The sequence below is a fragment of the Taeniopygia guttata genome, chromosome 1 (assembly GCF_048771995.1).
Source record: "Taeniopygia guttata chromosome 1, bTaeGut7.mat, whole genome shotgun sequence".
NCBI lineage: Eukaryota > Metazoa > Chordata > Aves > Passeriformes > Estrildidae > Taeniopygia > Taeniopygia guttata.
Window position 1 is genome coordinate 16,585,811 of NC_133024.1, and position 24,433 is coordinate 16,610,243.

Here is a 24,433-nt window from a genome sequence, read left to right on the forward strand (position 1 = left end):
TGCAGCTACAAAATGTCAGTGCTTGTCTCACCAGCACATCCCACAGCCCTGCTGACTGACAGAGGATAAGGACCAATTTCAAGCATGAGTAAGACTTACAAGAACATAACAGGATAAGGCATTAAAAGCAAACAAAGAACATCCCTACCTGCTAAGTGCATTCATTTCACTGTCAAGTTCTTTTGCACAAAAGAATCCCAGAGCAATGAAACTGGCTCTCTAGTGAGTATTTTGAGGAACTGGCAATGATATCTAGCAATTGTCACTAAATTAAATAGAAGTACCAAGTACTTCCATCATCCCACAATTCCACTTTCCACTCTGCAAGCAGACAGAAGCAGAATATTTCTCTTTTTGAGAATTACCATAACAGGTCACCTAAAGCTTGTATCTCAAAATTCCCTTCATATTTTAAATTATAACTAACCTAAAACAAAGGTAATTTTAAATAATGCCAAAAAGTAAATAATTAAAGATTATAACAATCCTGATCAACTGTGATGGTTTAGATAATTTACAGAGGTAGGAACTGAACTCCTAATCTTATGAAGCTGATTTTCAAGGATGCCTTTGCATGAGTCTGCTGTCATTCAGTGTCAGAAACAGGTCAGGTTTCATCGAAAGCACAGACAATAGATACTCTTTAAACATTTATATTCCATTAGCCTCAAGAGCCTGAGAATAGCTTCTCCATGGGAGAGCTGAATGTATGAAGAGTAAAGAAGTTCCTAAGAAGAGCAAGATGATTACAACTGTTACAAGTATTAAAATTAAGCTCTGAAGAATACAAAATCATAAAAAAAAAAAAAAAAGACAACCCCACATGCGGTGGGCTGTGCTGCCTCAACCCACGAGCAAGTTTGAACAAAGCCCACTTTGAGAACAGAGCTACACAGATTTCTAGAAAACAAAATGTAACAGCTCAGTGAACAAAATGTGCCATTGTAATTGTGTCAAATAACATAAATGTAACATTTTCAGTGCCTGAGCACCTCCACAGAACAATTCCCATCCATTTTTATACAGACTATCTTTGCAAACTGTCACAGAATTGCTCTTGAGCCTATATATGGCTCAGGGCATTCAGATGGGATTCGAGAGATGAAGAGAACTTATTCAAGAGTGAAAAGCAGAGAGCAACTATGCCCTAGCACAAGAATCTTGTTTAAATACAAAACCATAAAAGGGGGTGAGCAGGAATTGACAAATTAGATCAAAATTTACAGAAACAAAACACTCTAGGAGGAAAGGACATTCAACACTGCTGAAAATGTTATGGTAGGGAGACAAATCCCATTCTGCTCTGCCAGCTTGGAGAGACTGGGTCTCTGAAATATGTACAGAATATGTGTCAGGTGTTTTATAGGTTGCACTAACAACATCCCAAACCTGTTCCAGATATTACATCTGTTGGCTTGTTGAGGTCAAACAAAACCAACAAGCCCAGAAACCTGTCAAACATAGCAGTGAAGCCTGCACATCATTCAGGAAAATACATTTAGTACAACACCTTCACTAGAGGCTTTTACAATACAGAATTCATTTCAGTCACATCAAGCTTTCACATTTTTGGAAACACAGCTAAACAAATCATTTAGAGCTGACCCTCCTTACACAATTTAATTATTTAACTCCCTTCCTTGTCTGGATGTCAATTATATTGGGGCACTTTACTGTGTTATATTTTGAACAGCAAACCAAATGACTGAGCAGCAAAAATGTGTGAATACCATCCTCTCTGCCAAAATTGTAGTTGAGTGCTAAATAAGATGAAACAACTGTGGTGTTCTGAAAGCACAAAACACTCCAATCTTTGTGCAGAACAGCTTTAGGACCATCTAATTTTGATCTAATTAGTTAATTCCTGCTCACCTCCTTTTATGGTTTTGTATTTAAACAAGATTCTTGTGCTAGTGCATAGTTGCTCTTTGCTTTTCACTTTTGAATAAATTCTCTTCATCTCTTGAATCCCATCTGAATGTTCCGAGCCATATATAGGCTCAAGAGCAATTTTGTGACAGTTCACAAAGATAGTCTGTATATAAAAAATATTTTCTGTAGAGAGTTGTCACTACAAGTCCCGCAGTTCAAGAGAGCCTTTCTGCGCTTTCCGGCCACCTTCCCAACCTTCCTTTCCAAGAGAGCAGCAGCTCTAAAATCCCGCATGTGTGCCTTGCTCCTCTCGCCCACTGTGGCAGCGCTTTTTTAGTTTATAAGCCCAGCGCTTTCTGTAAAAGCCGCTCTGACGCGGTGTGAGGAGTCGGCCCTCAGGCTGCCGGGTCCCCCGGGCCCTTCCCCGCCCCGCTCACCGCTGCCTCCGCCGAGGCCCCGCAGCTCAACGGCTGCGCGCAGCCCGGAGCGCTCCGCCACGCACGGCCCGGCCCGGCCCCGCCACGGCGGCGGCGGCCGGCGGGGAGCGGCGTGAGCTCCGGGCTGCGCTCGGCCGCTCCCGCTGAGGCGCTGCTCGGGCCGGGCCGGGCCGGGCCGCGCCGGGAGCTCCGCGGCCGCGGGGCCGCCACACCGAGCCCGTCACCACGGAGACGGCCGACGGCGGCCGGCACGGGACACACTTAATGGCGCGCACGCACACGCCAAGAGGTGGGACCGCGGCCGACCAATAGAAAGGGGTGGCTCGCCCGGCGCCGGCGGAGGATCAGCCAATCAGCGGCGAGGATCCGCGCCGCCGGTCCCCCCGCCCGGCGCCGTGCGGGAGCGAGCGCCGGGGCGCGACCCCGCGGCCGCGAGGGCTGTGGGCAATGCCCGCCCGCCCTGCCCCGCCGCCGCGGGGCCCCGCCCGGTGTGCGCCCTCCGCTCCCTCCGGGGATGCGCGCCGAGCCCGCCCGTGCGGCCGCCGCCTCCGCGGGGCGGGCCGGGCGCGACCCGCCCGCGTCCCCGCGGCGCTGTCCGCGGCGCCCTGGTGACGCTCCCGCAGGGCAGCGTTGCCCGGACGCGGCCCAGCCTCCCCCGCCGCGCCGCCGCCCCTCCCTCCCGCCCCCGCTGCCTCGCCCGGCCCCGCGGAGCAGCGGCCGCGCAGTCCCGGTGCCCCGGTAGCGATGGGGCCGCGGTGCCTCCCGCTGCTGGCGCTGGCCATCGCCCTGGCCGAGGCGGCGACCTGTGAGTGAGGCGAGGCGGGGCGGGGGGACGGCGGGGCCGTGTCCTGGGGCTCGGGGCCGTGCGGGGCAGCCCCGCGGCTCTGCCGGGGCTCGGAGCGGTTGGTGCGGGCCGGCCCGGCCGGGGCTCGGGGCTGTGCGCCGCTCCGCGGGAGTGTCTCTGCACAGGGAGCGCGGTTCCCTTGCAAGAACAGCCTCGGGAGATCGCGGTGTGCTTGGAAATGCGGCTTTATTGCGCAGCCCAGGCAAGCGGCACAGACCCTTTTTGTAAGTTCAGACCTCTCAGGCTAGGTAAGAGCTACTTGCTCTCACGTACGGATCAAAAAACCACAAAGTATTCTCTCTTCGACACAAAAGTGTTTGAGCTTAATAGTGAAAGAAGACAGTGTAGCTGAAACAGGCAGAATTGCAGCTCAGAGTAAGCCTGTTTCTGACCTGTTTTACTAATGATTAAACTGGCAGAGCAGAAACTGGATGTTTACTATTCTGCAAGGTACTGGGATATCTGACTTGGGAAGGGAGCAGTATCAAAAGATGAAAGTTCAGTTTGTAACGTTTTTAACAGGTCCTAAAAATAAACCTTCCAATAAATATTTCATGATGATCTTTTCTTGGTTCCATTTATTTTCTGCACTTCATACCTTGCTATTTTTCTTAATAGCAGGAAATCGGCTCTCCTGCTCACCCAAAATCTGTGGTCCATATTATCCCGTTTCCTATGCCTGGCTCTGAACAGTGCCAGGGATTTCTGGAATGGCAGGGCAGGGGAAGAAGAGAAAACAGCTTAATAATGCAGCTCATACAGTTCAATTATCATAAAGTTGCCTCTGCAAGCCTCAGTGCATTTGGATATGGTCAAATATCAGGATATGGATGCATTTTGAAGAAGGTGCAGGTAAATATTAGTGGCCAACTTTATTTTGTTGGCTGCATAATGTCACTGAGGAGCTTTTCAGGATACTCATGTGACTGGAGTTACATAGCTGTGCAAACAAGATTGTGCCACTTCCTACCATGGTGTCACTTTTTATTCAGCTTTATTCAGCTGCTTTCCTTGGCTGGTGTCTTGGGTAAGCAGCTCTAAGTTATGTTTAAGTGGCCCACTTAAAGCACGTTTATGGTTGCATCTGCATGACAGAACATCTGTAAGAAACCACGGAATCTCATCCTCTCCCACATATTTTTTTCTCTTTTTTAGTAGCATCACTTTTATATGCTTTATAAGCATTCACTACACAGTGGCTGTACACCAGCTGTGGGAATTGTTATGCTCTGGAGTTGCACAAGGCTTCAGTTATCACCACGTGAAGCAGCCCGAGTGCATTAAGGGTTAACTTGATTTGGCAGGGTCAGAAATGGGCTGGAGTTTCTTGTAATCAGACTGGCAGCAGTAGCAGCAGCCAGGGTTTTTTATTTTTAATAAAGGTCCTATCATAATCTTTGTAATTAAAACACAGACGAATAGATACACTGCTAATTCTGTGCATGGGGATTGAAATATTTGCACTAAAAAAATGGAATTTGCTCTGAGCTATGTGCTTTATTTAATGTCAGAAGTTATAGGAAATCAGCTTAGGAGAAGGATAAACTGCTCTGATGTCGGGGAAAAGACTTGTTCCCATTGCCCCACTGTACTGAAAACATGAAGTAGAAAGTGTTACATCTGCTTGTACACAACTGAAAATTTCTTGTCTTTTATTTGCTGTAAAACCGTGGGAAAATGATAATGATGTACCTAAAAGTCAACATCATTGTGGGGGTAGAAATCTCCCATGGAAATAAACCCAGCAGCTATAATACACAATTTTCCTATTTCTATTGTCACTGCTTTTGCCTCAGGACAGATGGTCTTTCTGCATCTTACTTATTAGCAAGAAATAAAGCATTTAGTTTAATTAATTGAACTTCTTTCATTTCTAAGCAACGTGCTTGTTGTTCTCTGAGATAGAGGTGTGCTGGAAAACCTTGGAGGTGGGCTGTACATAAACCTTATGCTCAGGAAATCTTATTTACTGCCTTACCAGGATGATTAGTTTTCCAGAAGGAAAGCAAATAGATTAGTTTGTAGTTACAGGCTCAACCCATGTCAGATTCACTCAGGAGGCTGTAACACAAAGGTTTCTTCAGGTCATTCACTACCCAACGTTGCAGCACTTCAGAATGTTCCCTGTCACTTAGTAGAGACCTTTAATGTGTTTAGGATTGTGTGGTTTTAGTTAAATGTTAAATCTGTCTCCTTTCAAGCTCTGGGCCTCATTAGCTGCTCTTTCTAGTCAGCTTCCTTAATTTTTTACTTTCCTGTTAGTGCAGAGAAACTGGGAGCTCTTCTCTGGCACTTGGCCTGCTGGTGTGGCTCGTGAAGGTGCTCTGGCTTTGTGGAATTGTCACAGGCAGTATTGGATGGACTTTGTGAGCTTGAATGGCTCTTTTCTGTGCAATGAATATGTGCACACCTGATGTGCACTGTGGGTGTCACAGCCCTCCCACAGCTGGGCAGCTCTGACAGGTTCAGTTGTGCAGAGGCTGAGGAAAGCAGGGCAGATGTAGAAGTTCGGTGCTCTCCAGTTAACATCTGTCATCTTCACTCTTTAACCCAACCAGCTGGACTTCTTCCAGCTGTGCTCATCCATTTTTCTCTTGATCACAAGCTATATCCAAAAATTAAACCAGGCAGTCTAATTTAGAGGCTTTTTCCTGGAGTGTTGTGTGCTCTGCAAAGAACATTGAAGCAGACATCTTTCATTTTTAGTGCCGTTTCTCAGTGTTCACCACTTGTTAAAAGTCACTAAAATGACAATTACCAGATACATGAAAATTGAGTAATGACTTATGCTGGACCTGAAACATAAAAGCTGGCTGGGATTGTTTTACCATGTAAAATGTGGATGTATTTATAGATTGTCCACCTTGGTATTCCCAGGATAGCATTCTCACCTTTGTCTTGTTCTTCACTGTTCTGAAAAATAAAATGATATTTATGTTAATTACATATAAACAGGTAGCCTGAATTTGTAAGACATAATTTTGCTCTCACATAAATTTAATAGGGTCAGAATATTTACTTGCAGATCACTGAAACCAATAATATAATCAGCCTTTTTTATCTACTTGCTGCTTACATATATCACTTTGTAATAACCATAATCTAAAACAAAAATCTTGTCCTGAGTATGAGTTATAAATTATGCTTCTGGCATGGATGCTATTAGGGATAAATAGCAGAGATTAAGGATTTTTTAATGAGAAACAGCTCCCACATAAAGAATCCTAGGATTTCTTGCTCACATTTTTCAAAACAATAGCAAACATCAACTCTTGACTAAGTGTTTAATTCAGAATTTTGTGTTAAATTCTCATATTTGCTCAGTGTTCACAGCATTTTTCAGCTGTTGCAAAAAAGAGATAAATAATAACAGAGTTGCTTTGTTTCTCCCAAGTTTTATCCCAGCAGTATGCCTCTCAGTTCCTGCTGAGGAAACGCCGAGCAAACTCTTTCATGGAAGAAAGCAAGAAGGGAAATCTAGAAAGGGAATGCATTGAAGAATTATGCAATAGGGAAGAAGCCAGGGAAATCTTTGAAAATAATCCTGAAACTGTAAGTATTTTATGAGTATCTATGACATAGATAGTAGTTCTTTGCAGAGGGAAGGACAGAAGCACATGGAATTCACAGCTCCCAAATACAACACTGGGCAAGATCCTCCCATTTCAAGAGGCAAATTTTCAAAGTAATTTTGATACCCAATTCATTTGCATTGCCTTCATTTTGCAAGTGTCCAACTCAGTGCAGTATTTTAATCTCTCCACTGAGTCTTGTGTGTATTAAATAATCTGCTTTAGCCCAAACTACATTCATATAGAAAACCAGGCTTATATTCTGTGACTCAAAGTAACTTTTTCTTCTTTTGTAGTTATAATACCAATAGAATTCAGAATATATTCAGTGATGTATTTTGCTGTCATTTTACCTACCTGAAATTTTTCTTAGCCTTTATTTTTCTTTTCTTTCTGCAGGAATATTTTTATCCCAAATATTTAGGTAAGTACAAAAAAAAAAACAAAACAAAAGAAAAAAAAACCAAACTAAACAACTGTAGTGTATGATTCAGTGATGCTCTCATTTGGGTAATACTGGTTTAATTTTTCTGCTCCTAGCACTGGGATGATTTCCATGCTGATTATAGTGCAGAGAATGTCTTGTGTGCTGAGATCCTCACAGAGGCACTCTGAAGGTTGGGCTGTCATCAGCTGTCCTTAACATGCCCAGACCAGTTTTGCAATTCAGGCTGTGAGAAGAGGCTCTTTGAAGATGCCATGCAGCAAGTGGTGTAATTTCAGTATGAATGAGTTGCTTGGACCCTGAGCTGATTGTGTGGCTTTGCATTTGCAGGCTGCCTTGCCTCCCATCGAGCAGGGGTGTTCAGGGTGGCTGCAGTCACTCCAGACTCTCCAGCTGACCTGAGAGCTTGTGTCAAGGGTAAGTGCTGATGCTGGAACACACAGTGCCTAAAAAGCAGTTCACAGGGACACAAAAAGAGACAAAAAATGGTTTAACTCAGGCAAACTCAATAATCAAAACAAGAAATTGACTAAAAAAAAATGTGAGGTGAGACAGAGCATTTCCCGAGAAAGCAGCTTTTTCAAAAATTCAAAAACAAAACAAAACAAAATCATCAAAATATTATCTGAAACACAGTCATTAATTCCAAACAAAAGGTCACAAAGCATGAAACTTGGGATGTTTCTCATATTTTTGATTTTTATGCCTATACATTCACAGGTCCAGTATGAATTGTGTTCTTTCTACTAAATTTATAGCAAGCCATTTTTACCATATTTCCTACTACCACAGTTGAAACATCTCTCTAAACCTCCTACAGCCTGGTTATATCAAAGAAACTTCCAGTTATTTTGAATAAGAATACTTAAACACCTGACTCTGTTTTTATCATTGAAAGCAATGGAAGGCAAAAAAATCAGTAATAATTACACTGCACACAGTCATGGCTGAACATGTTTTCCAGATCAGTTTGTAATAGTGCAATAAATTATCAGTTTCTCTGTCTGACCACTCTGGAACAGAGAAACTCAACTCTCTAATCTTGAATTCTTGAAACTTTGATCTTTCTAGTGAAACTTGTGATAGTATGATAGGGGGCAGAGCGCTGTTCTTTAAAAACATGAATACATGTTTTAAATAATATCAAGTCTGGTCACATCTTGCAGGGATTATTTTACTAAGTAATTTGTCTTCTAGTTGTTTTCTGCCTGACAAAGTACTGGTAGCTTTGTCTGTTCTTACTCACTTAAAAAATTCTTGTTGAAAGAATGAGTAGCAAGATTGTTGTGGGGGTCCTTCATGTTATACATCAAGACCTTTTCTATTTCATGACCTGTAGGAAGAGAAGAAGAAACACTAAAGTGATTTTTGAGGAGAAATAACCCCAAATAACAAGGATTTTCCATGTTTTCCATTCTACAGAAATTTCAAACCAGTGCAGCCCCCTGCCATGCCATAAAGATGGATATAAGGATTGCATAGATGGACAAGCCAAGTATACCTGTGTCTGTAAAGCAGGATGGAGAGGAGAGAACTGTGAGGAAGGTACAGTCCTCAATTTCATGGCATGTTGCTTCTCAGAAGCACAGTTACGTTTCTACTATTGAATAGTATCTGCAGCTGGTCAATTGGTGCCTTCCTCTCAGCAGAGAGATTGATTCCCTTTTCTTTATAGATATAAATGAATGTGAAGACTTCAATGGAGGTTGCAGCCAACGCTGTTCCAATTTCCCTGGGAGCTTCCGTTGCCTGTGTGAAGATGGCTACTTCATGCATTCCAACAAAAGGGACTGTGGAGGTAGGGAGACTTCAGGGGAACCTCCTTCCCTGCCAGCACAGTGCCTGCTGACCAGAGGGAGGGAAGGGTGTGATCCAGTAGTTCCATAAATGCTCTTGCATTGCCTCTGAAAGATCCAGCTCTGGTTTAATTTGGCTGCTCATTCCTCACACACTGCAGGCATTTGGGCAGACAAATAATGAACCAGATCAAGAAGTAAGGAAAGAAAGAGGGAGCAACTATAGGTGAGATTCTGGTTCATTACTGGAGCTACATAAAGCTTGTTTTGGTCTCTCACCAGTTTCACATATCCTTTAAGCACCCTGAAACAAGAATCTAAAGTGATAAAATAGCTTATATTGTTACCATGGAAATTCCCTCTGGTAAAAACTTATTTAGGCTAAATCACTCCTAATTAGCCATGCTGCTCTTTCTGCAGTTTGAAGTTCATTGGAGAAGAAACTATTAATGAAGCCAAAACATCTCTTAATGGAGAGAAAGATTTTTTTTCTTTGATTCACCCAGCATATTTTTTTTTTCTGTACATGCTTGTGTCTGCTGTTGGCCACAACCTACAAGCTTAATTACATTCCAAATAAAGATTGTGTATTGGCATAATTAGCAGTTCTTACTGCATTTTTAGAAAAAACTACAACTTCATTCCATTTTAATGGAACAACAGTTTTGGATGATGTCAGGTAATTTCTTTTTGTCCAAAGATATGCCAGAATGGCAGAAGACTGTGGGTTTATGAAAAAGGGCAAGCAGATAAATTGGTTAGAACTTCTGTAATTCTTGGAAAGATACTGGAAAATGTGGTAAAAACATAATCAAAGATAAAACTAGTATATATATATATATATATCTAAACTAATATAAAACCACAGGGAAAACTAGAATGATCCCTGCATTCACGAGTGGGAGTGAAGTATGACAAGGGATCTGATATTTTTCTCGCTCAAAGACACTTAGTAAGATTGATACTATACCCCAAATCCCATTGCCACATCTACATTGGGAAAATGACATTGACAAATTGGAGACAAGACAGAAGATAGACGCTAAAATGGTTTGAGGGATAGAGAGAGACAGTGAGGGACTTGAATACCTCTCAGCATAGCCAATTAAAAGAAAACTGACATGAATTGATTGTAGCATGGAAGAACCTCTGATTGGATTATCTCTTGTCTTTCTGGCTGTCTTTTCTAAGATGGAATTTTACTAGGCAGTCTGGTTTAGTTTGTGGGATATCTGTAGCCTGTTTCTCTCTCTGCCTTCCTAGACATGCATCCCTTTCCCTGTTAACCACAGAAGGCATGAAGGGATGGGAAAGAGAGGCAGGCAGAGAATTTTTTCACTGGAGGCATGCAGAAGTGTCTTTTACAGCCCTCTGAAAATCTTTCTGCCAGCCTCACTCAGTGTTGGATAAAGTTGGAAAGAAAAATGGTGTGCAAGAGTGGGAGTTGTTTTTTAGTAACTTATTTGTGTTTCTAGATATAAATGAATGTGTGCTACATCCAAACATCTGTGGGACAGCCATCTGTAAAAACACCCAGGGGAAATATGAGTGTCAGTGTCCAGAAGGCTACATGTATAATTCAACTTCCAAGAACTGTGAAGGTGGGTCTTTGTCCCCAGCTCATCCTTTTTCATGTCTTTCATCTTCCCCCTTCCCTTTTCTTTTTTTATTCCACTGCTATACAAAACTCAGCTCATCATCTACTGGTGCATTTCTGAATCTTCATATTCTTTATTAAATTAATTGTTGTCAGGCTGTATTACATGACAGCATGACAGTTCTCTAAAGATTTTTTTAAAATTTTTTTTATAAAGACCTCAAATGTCAAATAAAACTATTCCTAAATATCCAGAGAAAGAACTGTGAATAAAAGGAGCTGCTTCAAAAGAATCTTTCCTGAAATGACAATCTGGAACTAAAAATTTCCAAAGTTCTGTAAAGATTATAGCAAAGTTGAAAAGTATTGATGGCTACCAGTGAAGTAGCAAGAAGCCACTCATACAAAGACCATAACTTATCCAGTGTTGAAAGTGTTTGCATATTTGTCTTGGAATATGTTCTATTTCTCTGTGCTTGTTAAAGTTTCTGTTTACTGCACATCAGAAATTAAAATTAAATTAATTAAATTAATCTGTAAACAGATATTAAAGAGTTCTCTTAGAGTTCTACAACAAAGAGGAATCTTCTACACTGTCAGGTTTAGGAAAATCTATCAGTGACTGGTTTGTATTTTAAAAGCTGCCTTGTATTACTACTCAAAAGGACACAAAAGCAGCTTCCTGGTGGCCATGAATCTTCTGCTCCATGGCTTTTCCTGCAGGTCTTTTGTGACAATGCTCTGTACAGTGGCGGTGTTTACATATCCAGGTGTCAGCTCTTTGTCCAGTTACTATGGGATTTTAAAACACTGACAATTTTCTGTCCCTGCATGCACCAAAGTGAGAAAAATCTCACAGTAATTAATTTTTACTCCTCCTAAGGTTTCCTTCAGATAAATTCAATTTGATGCAACCCATGTAAGTGTTGTATTTCTACTGGGACATGGATTCAGGAGGTTGCAAGATGATGACATTCCAGTGGGGAAAGTCTTTCCTCCCTAGCAGGAGGATTATGCTGCTAAGCTTTTAGACCCTGTTGTAACCACATTAAATGAGTCACCAAATCCTGTCTAAGGACAGGATTGTGCAGCCTGACAGGAATGTAGCCTTACAGAAATATTAAATGACATGAGCTTTTCATTGTCGTAGTGCTTGTAGGTGGCTAAACTCAATTATGCTTATTAGGAAAATTGAATTTACATACATTTATGCACAGCTATCTCTATGATGACAGATACTATTAAACTGAAGAACAGAAGGGTTTGTTATCTTTTTCCTTATCTCTCTTCCTCCAAACAACAGCAAAAATAAAAAGTATTTTAGTCCTAAAACCCCCCAGATTTAAATGCATGCATTGGTACAAAATTTTTCTTCCCACTAGAAGGGCTATTTGTTTCAGAATAAATGTTGCAGTTGCTTTAATCTGAAGCCCAAATCACCCTCATTGGAGTCTCTTGTCAAGGAGAGATTTTGTTTCTATATTAGAAATGTAAAATTTACATTGTCTGTTTAAACAGCCTTTCAATTCTAAATTACTTATTTTACACAACCTACTAAATAAAAAATGAAATTCTTTTATTGATTTAGCTTAAATCACAGCTCAAATCAGACTGTTCTTCTCCACAAGTAGATGCTGTCTGAACCTTAGGCATTATAACATTATTGTATGTTATTTTAAAAGGTATTTTGACCTGAGATAATTTGGGGTTTATATTAATAAAGCACATTCTTTCTTCACATATTTGCCTTATATACTTTTAATGACCTGAGGTCTCATTGTGTCTTACAAGGAAAGGGAGAGATCTGACCCAAAATGGGATTTGTGCCATCTGTGGTAGCAATTTATGAGGTCTTTTACTATTCAGCCACCTTGTACCTCAGAAATCAGACCAAATTGTCTCCAGCTCTGCACTCCAGGCCTCTATCAGATTGCTAAAACACCTTTTGGATTCATGTTATTCCAGAGAACCTCTCTTATCCATTATTTCATTAATTGATGTTAGCTTTCAGTCTGTACCATGAAAAAAAATCTTATGTCTGCTCTAATTTCCCCTAGATATTGATGAATGTGCTGAAAATATTTGTGCTCAACTCTGTGTGAACTCACCAGGAAGTTACAGCTGCTATTGTGATGGCAAAAAAGGGTTCAAGCTCTCTAAGGACATGAAGAATTGTGAGGTAAAACTGTGCTATGTAAAATTCCATGTGGAAAATCACAAAGTTTGGTATTTCTTGATGAGAGGTTACCTTAGATTAAGGAAACTAGGAAACTATTTGAGAACAGATTAAAAATTCCTGCGAAAATGCTGAGGATTCTGCTCTATGGTTTGGCTCACAAAGCAGCAGGGATTTGGATGCCATTCAGTTCATGCATGCTCATTTACAGGAGTCCTGTCAAAAGCAACTTGCTTTAGCCAGGCATCTTTATTCCCTGCTGCTTCCAAAATACGCCTCAGCTTTCTCCTATGAAACCAATAATTCCTGTTCAGCCCACTCAGAGACAGAATGTTCCTTTTGTCCATATGTTCCCAAGTTTTCCTTAGGCTGTGTAAAAGTTTTCGCTCACTTTTTCAGAATTACTCTGTTTGGATTGAAAAATAACCCTGGATTGTTTTCCACAGTTCTCATCTGCCATAGCTTAAGGAAAAGCACTCAGTAATACTTGCCAATTGGAGAACATCTTGCAGCCAAAATAGGCTGCTCTTGATCAGTTTGAAAATTTGCACTTCTTAGGAGCAGAAAGTTTGAAACTCCAGAGAACTGGGATTGAAGAATTGAAGTCCAAGGATTTTTTTGTATGTGGTTATCTGTATACTTTGAAAAGTTCAAGCAGTCTGAGATGTCATGTGAAGTGAGCTCAGATAATTGCCAACAATAAAACACTTCTAACAACAATAAAACATGTCTAACAGAGTATAACAAAATCTGGCTTAAACTGCAGTTCCAAGATCTGACACAAGTTCCAGGATCTGTATTTTAGGTCTTCTTTGTACTTTCTGAAATTTAATGAACAGCATTTGGCAGTCATTCTATTTTATTTTGCTCATCCTTGAAATGGTGAGATGTAATGAGGCTGGAAGATGCTCTTACTTTCAGTACTGTTGTTCAACAGCAATTAATTCTCTATCTGGGAGTTAGTTTCATGCTTTTAATTGGGGAAAAAAAGTTCAGTCAGCTGAAAATATATTCAATCTAAAGACTACTGACACCAGCTGCCATAAAATGAAGTAGCCATAAAATTCAAGAACACCTGTACATTTTATGGAACTGCTACATCAGGAATAAAAAAGTCAGAGTAGAAGACAGTCACAGAATGTTTTGAGGGATTCTAATTTGATCAAAGAGACTATGAGACTTCTACTTGTCCATAAGCACTGTGATTCTTTAATTTCTCTTTAACACAGTCTTCCCAATGCACAGCTCTGGTCTGTTCCCTTCTAACACCTGAGCAGGTTTAGGTTCTGCAGAACTTTAATAACGGAGCTTGGTAGTTCCCTAGAAGGTGGGTGTTACATATCCCTGGTGAAAGAAAAGTGCCTGATGGAAGACTGGAATTCTTAATTCAAAAACTAAATATTTAAATATTAGTTTCAGTCCACCAGAACTGTGTCAACCTGGATTATCCTCCAGCAGTTTAAATAATGGATGTTTCAAGCAAAAGCAAAACCACATCATTTCATTTGTACACAGGTATTCAAGTTTAAAAAAAACCAAAAAACCCAGAGGTAATCCATTACTTTAAAAATAGAAAAGGCTAGCAGGCAACAACAGGAGTTGCTTCATAAGCTATCACAATGCATTTGCAGCTTTTTTTCTCTACCATTTTCAGTCTGTTACTGAGTGTATCCATCTGAATCTTGAAAAGAATTATCAACTACTTTACCTGGCAGAGCAATTTACAGGAGCACCTGTTCTCCACTTAAAGTTCAAACTGCCAAATGTCACAAGGTAAGCATTTGCTATTGATAAAAGTATGCATTGGAATGATTATTCCCTTCGTTTTCTGAGAGAAGAAATTCTTCTTTTAGGAAGAATGCATTGCATGCCTGAATTTTATCACCATCTCCCCCTTGGATAAGATACCTTTATATGATGAACGAATAAATAAACAGGAAGACCTTCAGAATTATCAACATAAAATTCAGAAGTTTTATAAAAATAGTTACAGTAGAACTTCCAATTATACATGGGAATGGCTTTAGCTTGGATGTTGCTGCTGGGATATGCTCTGCTCATCCTGCTGAAGAACAAAATTGGGCCACTGCCCCCATGCCCCTCCCTGGGCTTCCTTTCACACACAGAGTGTCCCAAGGACACCCGCAGAGCACAGTACCTTGTCTAGGGCACCAGCTGGATGATTTTCTTTACAGCTGTCAGAGCGATTGCCCTTGGCACTGATCCCTTTATTGCTCTTGGACCTCTTTGCTGCAGCAACCAAAATTGCAGCGTTCCCTGACTTAGTGACCAAACCCCTGGAAGGTAACAGCAGCAGCAGCAGCTGGTGATCCCCAGAGCCTCAGAACCGTACAGATGGACATAAATACTGAGAACTCTGCCCTCTGCCGCTGTTCCAAGTTGACCGGGCACTAATGCTGTCCTGGAAGAGCTTTCAGAGATGATAAATGGTTGAAGCCTGCTGTAAATACAGAGCGGGTTTGGGTGCGTCTGGTGAGGGACAGCCCCATCTAGGGGACACAGAGCAGCACAGCGAGGGACAGCGACGGCTCTGAGTTACAGCTGCCTTGGCAAACCCCAGCTTCCAAATGCTTTGCTTTCTCCTTTCAACCTTACTCTGTTTTGTCTAGTCCCAAAGACTGTTTTTTACTCTACTTCTACTCTCCTCTCTTCCACTACTCTGTAAATCCTCATTCTGCTACACATACTCAACCTAGATCCAGCCAACAAATCCTCAAATGAGAGAATGGCATACGAAAGCCAGAGCGAATTTCTAGGTTATAATTCTTTCAGGACAACATTTGGCAACCCAGCTGTACTGAAGCACATCATAGATCTTCTATTTTGTCTGCATTGCATCCCTACAAAATGCAGTAGGAATATTACATCTCTCTTCTTACTCAGGGGACTGGGATATCCTTTACAAGTATTTGGGAACTGCACCAAGGTTCTTTCAAGTCCCAGGTCAGGGTGTTAACCTGAAAACTTCCCACTGGATTTGAGTGAACAAGGCTTATGTTACATTATGCTTTTGACTAACCGTGCAAAAAAATCACAACTGCTCAGATACAGAGACACCACAAGTTATTATCTATGAACCTTTCTCTGACCTGCTAATGAGTTATCCTAGGCTGTACAATATTTCACTTTTCTTGTGTTCTTATTAAGATTCCTTCTTCACAACTCAGATTTACAGCAGAGTTTGATTTCCGGACATACGACGCAGAGGGGTTGATCCTGTATGCAGAATCTCTGGACAACTCAGCATGGATCTTGCTTGCTCTTAGGGATGGAAAGATTGAGATTCAATTCAAGAATGAGTTTGGAACAAAAGTCACCAGTGGAGGCAAGGCCATTAATGATGGACTGTGGCATATAGTAAGTTGGATTTTCTTCTCCCATTCCCTTCATTTTACTCGCTGTGAGAAGATGCTGATAAATAAAGTAGGGAGAAGCTGATCTAAACTAAACTACTAAAAGGCTTTAAATGATGCACTTGAATGCCAGATTTAAAAGCCAACCAAGAAATGCACAGGAATGCCTTGCATCAGGAAATTCTGCTACCTTTTAACAATCAAGGAAAAGATAATTACCTCTAGCTGTCAACAGAGCAATTATTAATTTTAAACATGAAAAGGAAAGTGGCAGGATATTCAAAACTGTAATTGCATGGTCAAGTGCACAGTTATTGGATACTTTGTGTTTAGAACACGTTTTACATCTGCTAGACCAAAAATTCTTCTCGCTTTTCAAGCCTTCATAGCTGAGATGAAAAGCCTTTCTCACTTACACAGTCTATAGACCACACCAAATTTTTAATTCTGTGAATGTCCCTAGGTATGTGCAGCCGTCCTGCATTGAGTTTAAATACAATTTAAGTAGTGACTGCACTAAAACTTTTAGATAACCTGTTTAGATATCTTAGACAAGGTAGATATTTAAAGAAACATTAGTCATGCTTCGTAGGGCTCATGTAATTAATATTTAATATATTCTACATTTTTGTATGTGTGTATATATAATTATTTGTATTTTATTCCAGATATCAGTTGAAGAATTAGAACACAGCATCAGTGTAAAAATAGCTAAAGAGGCTGTGATGAGTATTAACAGCCCAGGAACTCTGTTTAAACAATCCCAGGGTTTCTTGGAAACCAAGGTGTACATTGCAGGATTACCTCGCAGAGTGGGTGGTGCTCTTGTTAAACAGGTAATTAAACAATAACACTAATATTGATTGATCATGCTCTGTTCAGTTTTGTATTCCTGGGAGTCACAGAAGAAGCAAGCCTGGCATGAAACCCATTTAGAAAATGAAAATGTGGTTATTAAACCACTGTTTTGAGAATAAACATGTGTGGAGCATTTCAGTCTGCCTTCAGTAAGACTTCACTTGTAAAAACACAGCACTTCTGGTCTCATCTTTGAGGATTCTGTAGCCTGTTTCCTAATATGGCTTTAAGAATCCCTAAATCACCACCACTGCTGCTGCTGAGAGTGCATTTCAGGGTGATTCATGTCCTGGTCCTGGCTTTTGCTAAGCTCTAAATAAGTGCAGTATTTGCTGTGCAGGCAGTTTTTACAACAACCCAGGCTGGACAAGACCCTGATTCTTTCAATCTCACAGACTCAAGAATGGCTACAGTCATGTTGTTGCAACTGTCTTCTTTACAATCCAGGAGCCTTCAAACTAATTGGCAATCGCAACAGAGAGTTTAGATTTTTTTTTTTAATAAATTTTCAAAATCAGTTTTACTCAAAAGCAAAGCAGAGAAAAAAATAACATCCCTTTATCCAACAGAAAACAATTGCAGAAATTTCTGCAAGATAAAACTTTGAACAAGGAGCATTGCTAGTGATCACTTTCTTTCATCTACAGAAAGTATGCTGTCCTTTTGTCTAGGTCACAACACAAGCTTTAAAAATTGAAGCAATATTATTTTGTCCAGATCGCTGGCAGCAAAGTGGGAAATGCTAAACCATAAATACCTCTTGAATTCTGAGGTACCAAATGCCTGCCACTTGGTTTTCTCCCAGTATCACTGCTGTAACCTATAGCATTGATAAGACTGGTATTGACTACATAGAAATAAGCTGATATGGAAAAGAATGACTCATTATTAACATTTTAAAACCAACTTTGGACTCAAACCCCCAGTGCTGTCATTCTGCTGTAGATTAACCCTCGTCTGGATGGTTGTATCCGGGCCTGGAACTTGATGAACCAGGGACATTCAGGAGTAAATGAAGTTATTCAAGAAAAAGAAAGCAAACACTGTTTTGTAGAAGTGGAGAGAGGATCCTTCTACCCTGGCACTGGAATGGCAGCATTCCAGATAAACTATAGTAAGTATTTTTCTATCCCTTTGTTTTTTGTTGCACTGGTGATGGAATTGATGAAATTTTAAAAGAAAGAAAATAAAAAAAGGCATGCAAACTATGCTATGCACTTCTGCATCCACCAGTGATTCCCTTAACTTCTGATATGAATCTACTTGAATGAGGATTCTGATCACAGTAGTGTCATCTGTTCAGTTTCTGGAGTGTTTTGCATTCAGAAGTTTATTTGCAAAGGTTGGCCACTACTGCAAATCCAGGATTAAAAGCTAGTTGGGTTTTTTGTTGTTGTTGTTGTTTTATTTGCTTGGGTTTCTTTAGAATTATAGTTCTGTCTATAAGTTCAAAAATTAGCACTAATTTTTCCACAGCAGGGAGGAGATTTAAATACTAATTTTTAACCCCATATTAATTTTTCATCAGCAAGTGAATTTACTAATTTCAATTATTCTCTTTAAAACAGATAATCTTGACAGTGCTGAAGATTGGTTAATAAATGTGACTCTGACTATTCGGCCATCCACAGACACTGGTGTTATGTTTGCCTTGGTTTCTAATGGAACAGTGCCTCTTGCATTGTCCATAGTGGGCTCTAACTCCTCTGACTCACAGGTGATCTTACAATTCTCCTAGCAGCTGCCAGGTGAAAAATCAAACTAAAAAAAGTTACTCACACACTTGCAGTAGAGCTGGTAGCCTCAATATTTTGAAAATTAGATTGGATAATAATGTGCAGAAAATATCTGTCTATTAATGATTGCTGCAGCAGTGACTAAGCACTAATCACTCATGCCAGGGAAATTCCATTGTGTCAGTCTGAACTCAGATCCATTCCATCATGTTGTCTTTAACCTTTCCTTCCAAATGCACAGAGCAGAAAGGGAGCTATGAGAGCAGAGTATACAGTAAGGGCATCATGTTAGTTCCAAATTATTAACAGATTTTGTTGTCCTTAATTTTCCATTTATATCCCTCTACATGCCATCTGAAGCTAGAGCTTAATTATACACCATGGCTACTCCAGGCTTTTTCCCAAATTAAGAACCTGTAGTGAACACTTGGGTGCCTTTAAAACTGTAGGTGAAACAGAATGTCACCTCAGAACTGTAGCCAAAGTTGTTCACTGTAAAACATTTTCACTTATAAGAATGGCATTCATCATCAGAAGTGATGGTTACACATAAGTTTTTCCAGCTCAAGGTACCAGTATTTAATATTTCCTTCTACTTGCAAATAAAAAGTATAATGAACAAAGTATAATGATTTATTAAAGTAACATGTGACATCTTTGGTGATCTACCATTCTTCCATCTAGAAAATCACTGTGACCATTGGGAACATTATTGTTGCACAGCTGGAATCAAAGAAGTTATGCACCCCCAAAAAAGTGCAGGTTGGACTTCTAGTGACCAAACAGGAGCTTGAATTGGCTGTTGATTCACACACAGACAGAAGCAATTCTGAGCAACTCTCAACTCTGCATCAAGCAATGATGGCAAATGTTGTCACCTACCTGGGTGGCCTGCCAGGTGAGGCCTGTTATTTTCATTAATTTCATTATTTCTACAAGCCTGATTGTATTCAGCCTTACCCATGCTAGGAAAAGCCTACAATTATTAAAGAGAAAAAAAAAAAAAAGATTTTTCCCCTCAAGTACCTCTTGTTTCCTCCAGTCATTTCAGCTTTGGAGGCAGACAGCTTTTTAACAGTAGCATTATTTCGACATAAAGACATGGGTCTCTAGAGGTTTGAATTTGGAAAATGTCTTGATTTTTGAGTTGGGTGAGCATTGCATGTTTCTGAAATGCCACCACCTGGCACCATTGAGGAACTGCATCAAAAATTTACAAAAAGCAGACATTTGTACATAATCCGCGTGTCAGAAGTGCAGAAGGAAAAGTCAGGAATATGGTTTCAACAATGAAACTCTGAGCAAGAGATGACTGGCAATCTTTATGAGACAGAGAATGTGTTAAAACAGAAAATATTTTGTTAAAAGCAAGCTTCAAGTTAATATTGTCAACATTGTCAACATTATCCTTATCCCAAGGATTATTTTGTCCAGGAAGTGTGCACATACTTCTGTGTAAATAGTTTGACTTCAGGCTGAATCAAAAGGAAAGATAGCATTGCCCCAGGTGAGAAATGGTCAAAACCTGAATTAAAACTTGAAAATTGCTGGAGGAAATGTGCCATGGTTGCAGTGTTGCTACTTCTAGAGCTTTTCTGAATAATGATAATAATATAAAATAATAATACTATTATTATTTTATGGAGAATGAATCACAATTCCTACGAAAATGCTAAAAATTTCACTGTCATGTCTTGAATTGACAAGGAATGAGTCAGTATTTACTTAGTAGAGGTGAGTCAGCAGTTTAACAGAGCCACAGTAACTAAGATTCCAGTCATTTCTTGGGCCTCTTCATCTTTGTGATGCTTCAATGATTCTTTTTTAGTACACTGCCAGCCACAGAGAAATCAACATATTGAGAATGAAGAGCTCTGCACTATTCAGGCATCCCAAAGAGATAAGAAGCAAGTATTAGTTACTTGCCACTCCTTAATCTCAGTTTTCTATCATCTCTGATTTAAGTTTTAAAAGCTATCTTAAACATGCAAATTAACACAGTAAAACAAATTTCCCCAAAAACAAGCCTCTGTATTCAAAAACCCCATCCATTTCATGAAGACCATAAGTCCCCATTTTTTATACCACTTTCTACAAACTGGTAACAGTGGTGGGAGTACTCCCCTGTTATTTCAGCACAACCAGTGCAGGTTAAATGAAACTTCCATGGTTCTGTAATAGCAGTGTTTCCTTCACTGGGAGAAAAAAACACAAGGGAACAATTATACGGGACTCTGTGCAATACCTCAGTTTACAGCACAATAAAATAATGAGAAAACAGCATTTCTGATTCCTAAGATAACCAAATCTATCTCCTAAGGAGAGATAGGGTGATTAACACCTGAAAAAAGAGAGGGTGCTTTTGAGATCAGCTTCTAATCACCCTCATTTTCTTAATCAACCTTCATTGCTGAAGGTTCTTGCATCCCTTAGGTCTACCTTGTAAGAAGCCAGTTGTACCCTAAGACTTGAGAGCAATGCCTGCTTGATTTTGTGCTTAACTTAATGTTTCCTGGAAGCAAAACCACAATCTTCTGCTGCCCTAAACCAAACAATACCTAAACGAGCAGCAGATAAAGTGATCTTTCACAGAGAACTCACTTGGAAGCAGCAGTGAGGAAGCAGGAAAATGTGTGAAGTTCCCAGGGGTGCCCCAAGTGAGAAGCTGCAGATTTGAATCTAGAGTAGCTTCCTGGCAAAAGCAGCACAGTTCTTTGTGTGACCTCTAAGCCCAGAAACAGCTGTTTGTAGCTCAGGACAAGAACAGTGGGCTCCAGGAAACAAACTCTTGTTGCTAATACAGGAAAAGCTACTATGGAAAACATTCCTGGAGTTCATTTTCTGGATGGGAACAGTCTTCTAGTGCATATTTAACATTTTACTGGCCTTTCTCAGCTTTGCTGACTTGATCTTAAAGAAAAGGGAGAAGAACTCAAGCGTTTCCTGCCAAATTGCTCCTTTTTTCCCATGGCTAAATAAAGGATGGGGAGTGGAGTATTCTGCATGTTTTGAATGATCTGAAAAATCCATAGAAATTTGCACGCCTTGGCCTCATGAACTGAATGTGTTTCTGTGCAGATGTTCCTCTGGGTGCTACACCAGTGACTGCTTTTTATAATGGCTGCATGGAGGTGAAGGTCAACAGCAGACAGCTGGATCTGGATGAAGCCATTTCCAAACACAACGACATCAGATCTCACTCGTGCCCACGGATCATGCAGTAACTGTTCAGATCTTAATTTAACTTTTTTCCTTTCAGATGTAATTTGCATAATTAGTCTCATGCCATAATGGAGCTTGCATTATTTCATGCAAGGTGTGCCAGGGAAATAAGCAGCAGCATGGTTTTCTCCCTTTTAAGACAGAATGGAGGGAAAGAACCCTCTCTGTTCAGCTGGAAAGAAACAATCAAGATCAAAATTCTGTAAAACATTCTTTTATATATCAGTGGGAAATCTTAAAGCTAGATTTATCTTTCATGTTCATGCTATGTCCTTTGACATATTTAGCTTGGAGAGAAAGTTTAGGAATTTCTGTTTAGAAAGAATTTTACATCTTCTATTTCATATATCAGCACAAAGTTACAAGTTGCAAATAATTTTAATGTATTATAATCTAAATGAAACCAGACTTACTCAACTTTTTCAAGCATAACATGCAAAGAAAAATCTCTACAGGTTTTGTAATATGTGCTTTTGATAAAGGAAAAAAATATCCTGGAATCTATAGCCCAAACTCTCTGTGAATATGTTTACAGGTTGTATCCATGGTGGTAAAGCAACTTCAAAATGGAAGTGTTTCTTTAAGGAGCTCAGTTTTTGAAAACAGCTTTGGTTATGTATTTGGACCAGCTTTAATTTGTCTGTCTTTAGAACCCAGCTTTAGAGTTTGAAAAGAGTTCTTGATCAGGTCAGGTCATTTACTTTCAAAGTGGGGTAAAATACACCCCAAGCAATTTTGAAAAACAGAGGAAATGGCCTGAAGGAAGGAGCTCTGCATCACAGGACATCAAACTGGAATTTGCTGAGTAAAACCAAGGAATTGCAGCAAATACTTCTTCCATCAAATCTAGCACTGCTCAACATAAGCACAGTCTGATGATCCATCATATTCCCTTTATTTAGGGTAACCTTGCCTTCAGAGAGCTCCAGAACAGATTTATTTGTGAGCCCTGCTGCCACTGAAAGCTTGAATTTTGCCAGTAACCTCAGAATGTAAAGCCACATTCTGCTCAGCCAACTTTAATAAACCAACAGGTAATTAGAAAAGTATTGCTTTCCTCAGGTGTGCTGATTTTGAGCATTTCCAATATTTCTTTAACATCCTTTGAGTGTTCTTTCCACTTCCAAGCTCATTTTCACACCACCAGAAGCCTCCCTGTGCAGCTCACCTGGTGGTTTTGTTAACCCCAAACCAAATAAACAGCAAGAGAATTGCTGTGAGGTATAAATATATCCTCTCATGCATCCAGCACAGAGACATTTATCTGCCAGCATTGCTGACCCCAGCTCTGCTGTCTTCACTTGAGACACTGAAGTGGAAGTTGATGTCCAGAAGGGTGGATTGTGACAATATTAATTTGGAGGACTGCCTTTCTCCAGGGATATTCTGAGTGACATCAGGGAGGTTTCTTCCAGTGTTAAATGCAAGGGTTAGTGCAGAGTCTGAGCCTATCTCTCAGTGTTATTATTGCTTTGGCTGAAATTTACTGGTAACTTCATTTCCCACTTGGGTAGTGCAATGCAGGATTTGGTCCCAGCAAGAAGCTGCCAATCAGGGGCTCATTGCCTTTAATACAAGGTCACTCTTCTAGGATGGCATGGAAAACAAGCTTGGAATTCTGACTCCACGGAGGGGAAATCCTTTCCTGCAGTCACCCTTCCGTGCTTTTCCACCATACCACCACACACACTCTGCCTGCAGGTCTTAGTTGGAGAATATCTTGACTGAAACAAGCAGGTTTTGCATGCAAGGCAGAGCTGAATTGAGACTTTGACATCAAATAAAAACATGATCACTTTGTTTATGATATCTCTGTGGCACCCATTAATCTTGGGAAGCCCCTGGGTCAGACTGCCTCATACAACAAGCACAGAAAATAAGAGATGAGGAACACAAAGCAAAGTGTCGTCAATGTTCTAAGTGCTTCTGGCCTGCAGGAACAGAATAAAAGGTTTTTTGCTGTTGTTTTCTAGAGATATTTTTAGGGTTTGTTTGTTTAAATGTAATAAATTGTATAGAAATGAAAGGAAAAACCAATCACTTTGTCACACAGACGCAATTTCTCTTTGTTTTCATGGAATAATATTTTAGGGTTTTGTAGTCAATAATGAAACCTCTGCACTTCTTTTTTAATGTAAAAGTGCCTCCCTAATGTAAGAATTAAATAAAGCAGCATTTGCAAGTTTCTTTTCATTTTAAGTTGTATTTGCATATTTTTGTTCATATTTGCTGTACAAGGCTTGTTCTAGTGGTCTAATGCCTTTACTCAGGAGATTGTGATCATCTTCAGCATCAAAGAAAAGAACTGGCTCCAATTAATATGCCATCCAAATAGGCATCCACACTCTCTAGATAATTAAGTTAATTAATTGTTTAATAGTACCTGAGGAAATGAGATTTTGCTTAAAAATACATGTGGAAACAAAGAAGATCAGGGCAAGTAACCAATTCCTGTGTTTTCTCTTTCATCAGATGTATTTCACTGTATTTTGAGGCATAATCAT

At 40.2% G+C, this 24,433-nt stretch overlaps 2 protein-coding genes and 1 long non-coding RNA gene across 11 annotated transcripts in view; 1 reads left to right on the forward strand and 2 right to left on the reverse strand.

Annotated features, from left to right (window-relative positions):
- Positions 1-2,533, reverse strand: part of ARL13B (ARF like GTPase 13B) — a 33,542-nt gene extending 31,009 nt beyond the window's left edge. For all 6 annotated transcript variants that reach the window (XM_072924031.1, XM_072924035.1, XM_072924022.1 and 3 more), the window contains exon 1: positions 2,310-2,533. The gene's annotated coding sequence lies outside the window, so the exon portion shown is untranslated. The remainder of the gene's footprint in view (positions 1-2,309) is intronic.
- A 194-nt stretch (positions 2,534-2,727) lies between these two features.
- Positions 2,728-24,128, forward strand: PROS1 (protein S). 4 transcript variants are annotated; one of them, XM_030263938.4, is made up of 15 exons: positions 2,728-3,114; positions 6,548-6,705; positions 7,125-7,149; positions 7,501-7,587; positions 8,593-8,715; positions 8,846-8,968; positions 10,442-10,567; positions 12,621-12,742; positions 14,394-14,512; positions 15,928-16,117; positions 16,782-16,949; positions 17,917-18,085; positions 18,540-18,688; positions 19,392-19,605; positions 21,786-24,128. In XM_030263938.4, the coding sequence occupies exons 1-15, from the start codon at positions 3,054-3,056 to the stop codon at positions 21,929-21,931; spliced, it is 1,980 nt and encodes a 659-aa protein (XP_030119798.4). In that variant the 5' UTR covers positions 2,728-3,053; the 3' UTR covers positions 21,932-24,128. The 4 variants fall into 4 exon arrangements, 3 of the variants coding, with proteins under 3 accessions (XP_030119798.4, XP_072780117.1, XP_002190185.6); XM_072924016.1 differs by lacking the exon at positions 2,728-3,114 and adding an exon at positions 3,123-3,401; XM_002190149.7 differs by lacking the exon at positions 2,728-3,114 and adding an exon at positions 3,123-3,377.
- LOC140682298 (uncharacterized) overlaps positions 4,775-24,433 on the reverse strand; it is a 57,594-nt gene continuing 37,935 nt past the window's right edge. Inside the window, exons 3-4 of the long non-coding RNA XR_012053836.1 lie at positions 7,083-7,616; positions 4,775-6,066 (exon numbers count right to left, since the gene is read on the reverse strand). This is a non-coding gene — a long non-coding RNA (uncharacterized lncRNA). The remainder of the gene's footprint in view (positions 6,067-7,082; positions 7,617-24,433) is intronic.

Coding starts and splice junctions, on each gene's coding strand:
- PROS1 (XM_072924016.1), top strand. CDS start 3,332: ATGCGGCTTTATTGCGCAGCCCAGGCAAGCGGCACAGACCCTTTTTGT. Junction 18,086..18,539: donor AGCATTCCAGATAAACTATA/GTAAGTATTTTT, acceptor TCTTTAAAACAG/ATAATCTTGACAGTGCTGAA. Junction 18,689..19,391: donor CTAACTCCTCTGACTCACAG/GTGATCTTACAA, acceptor TCTTCCATCTAG/AAAATCACTGTGACCATTGG.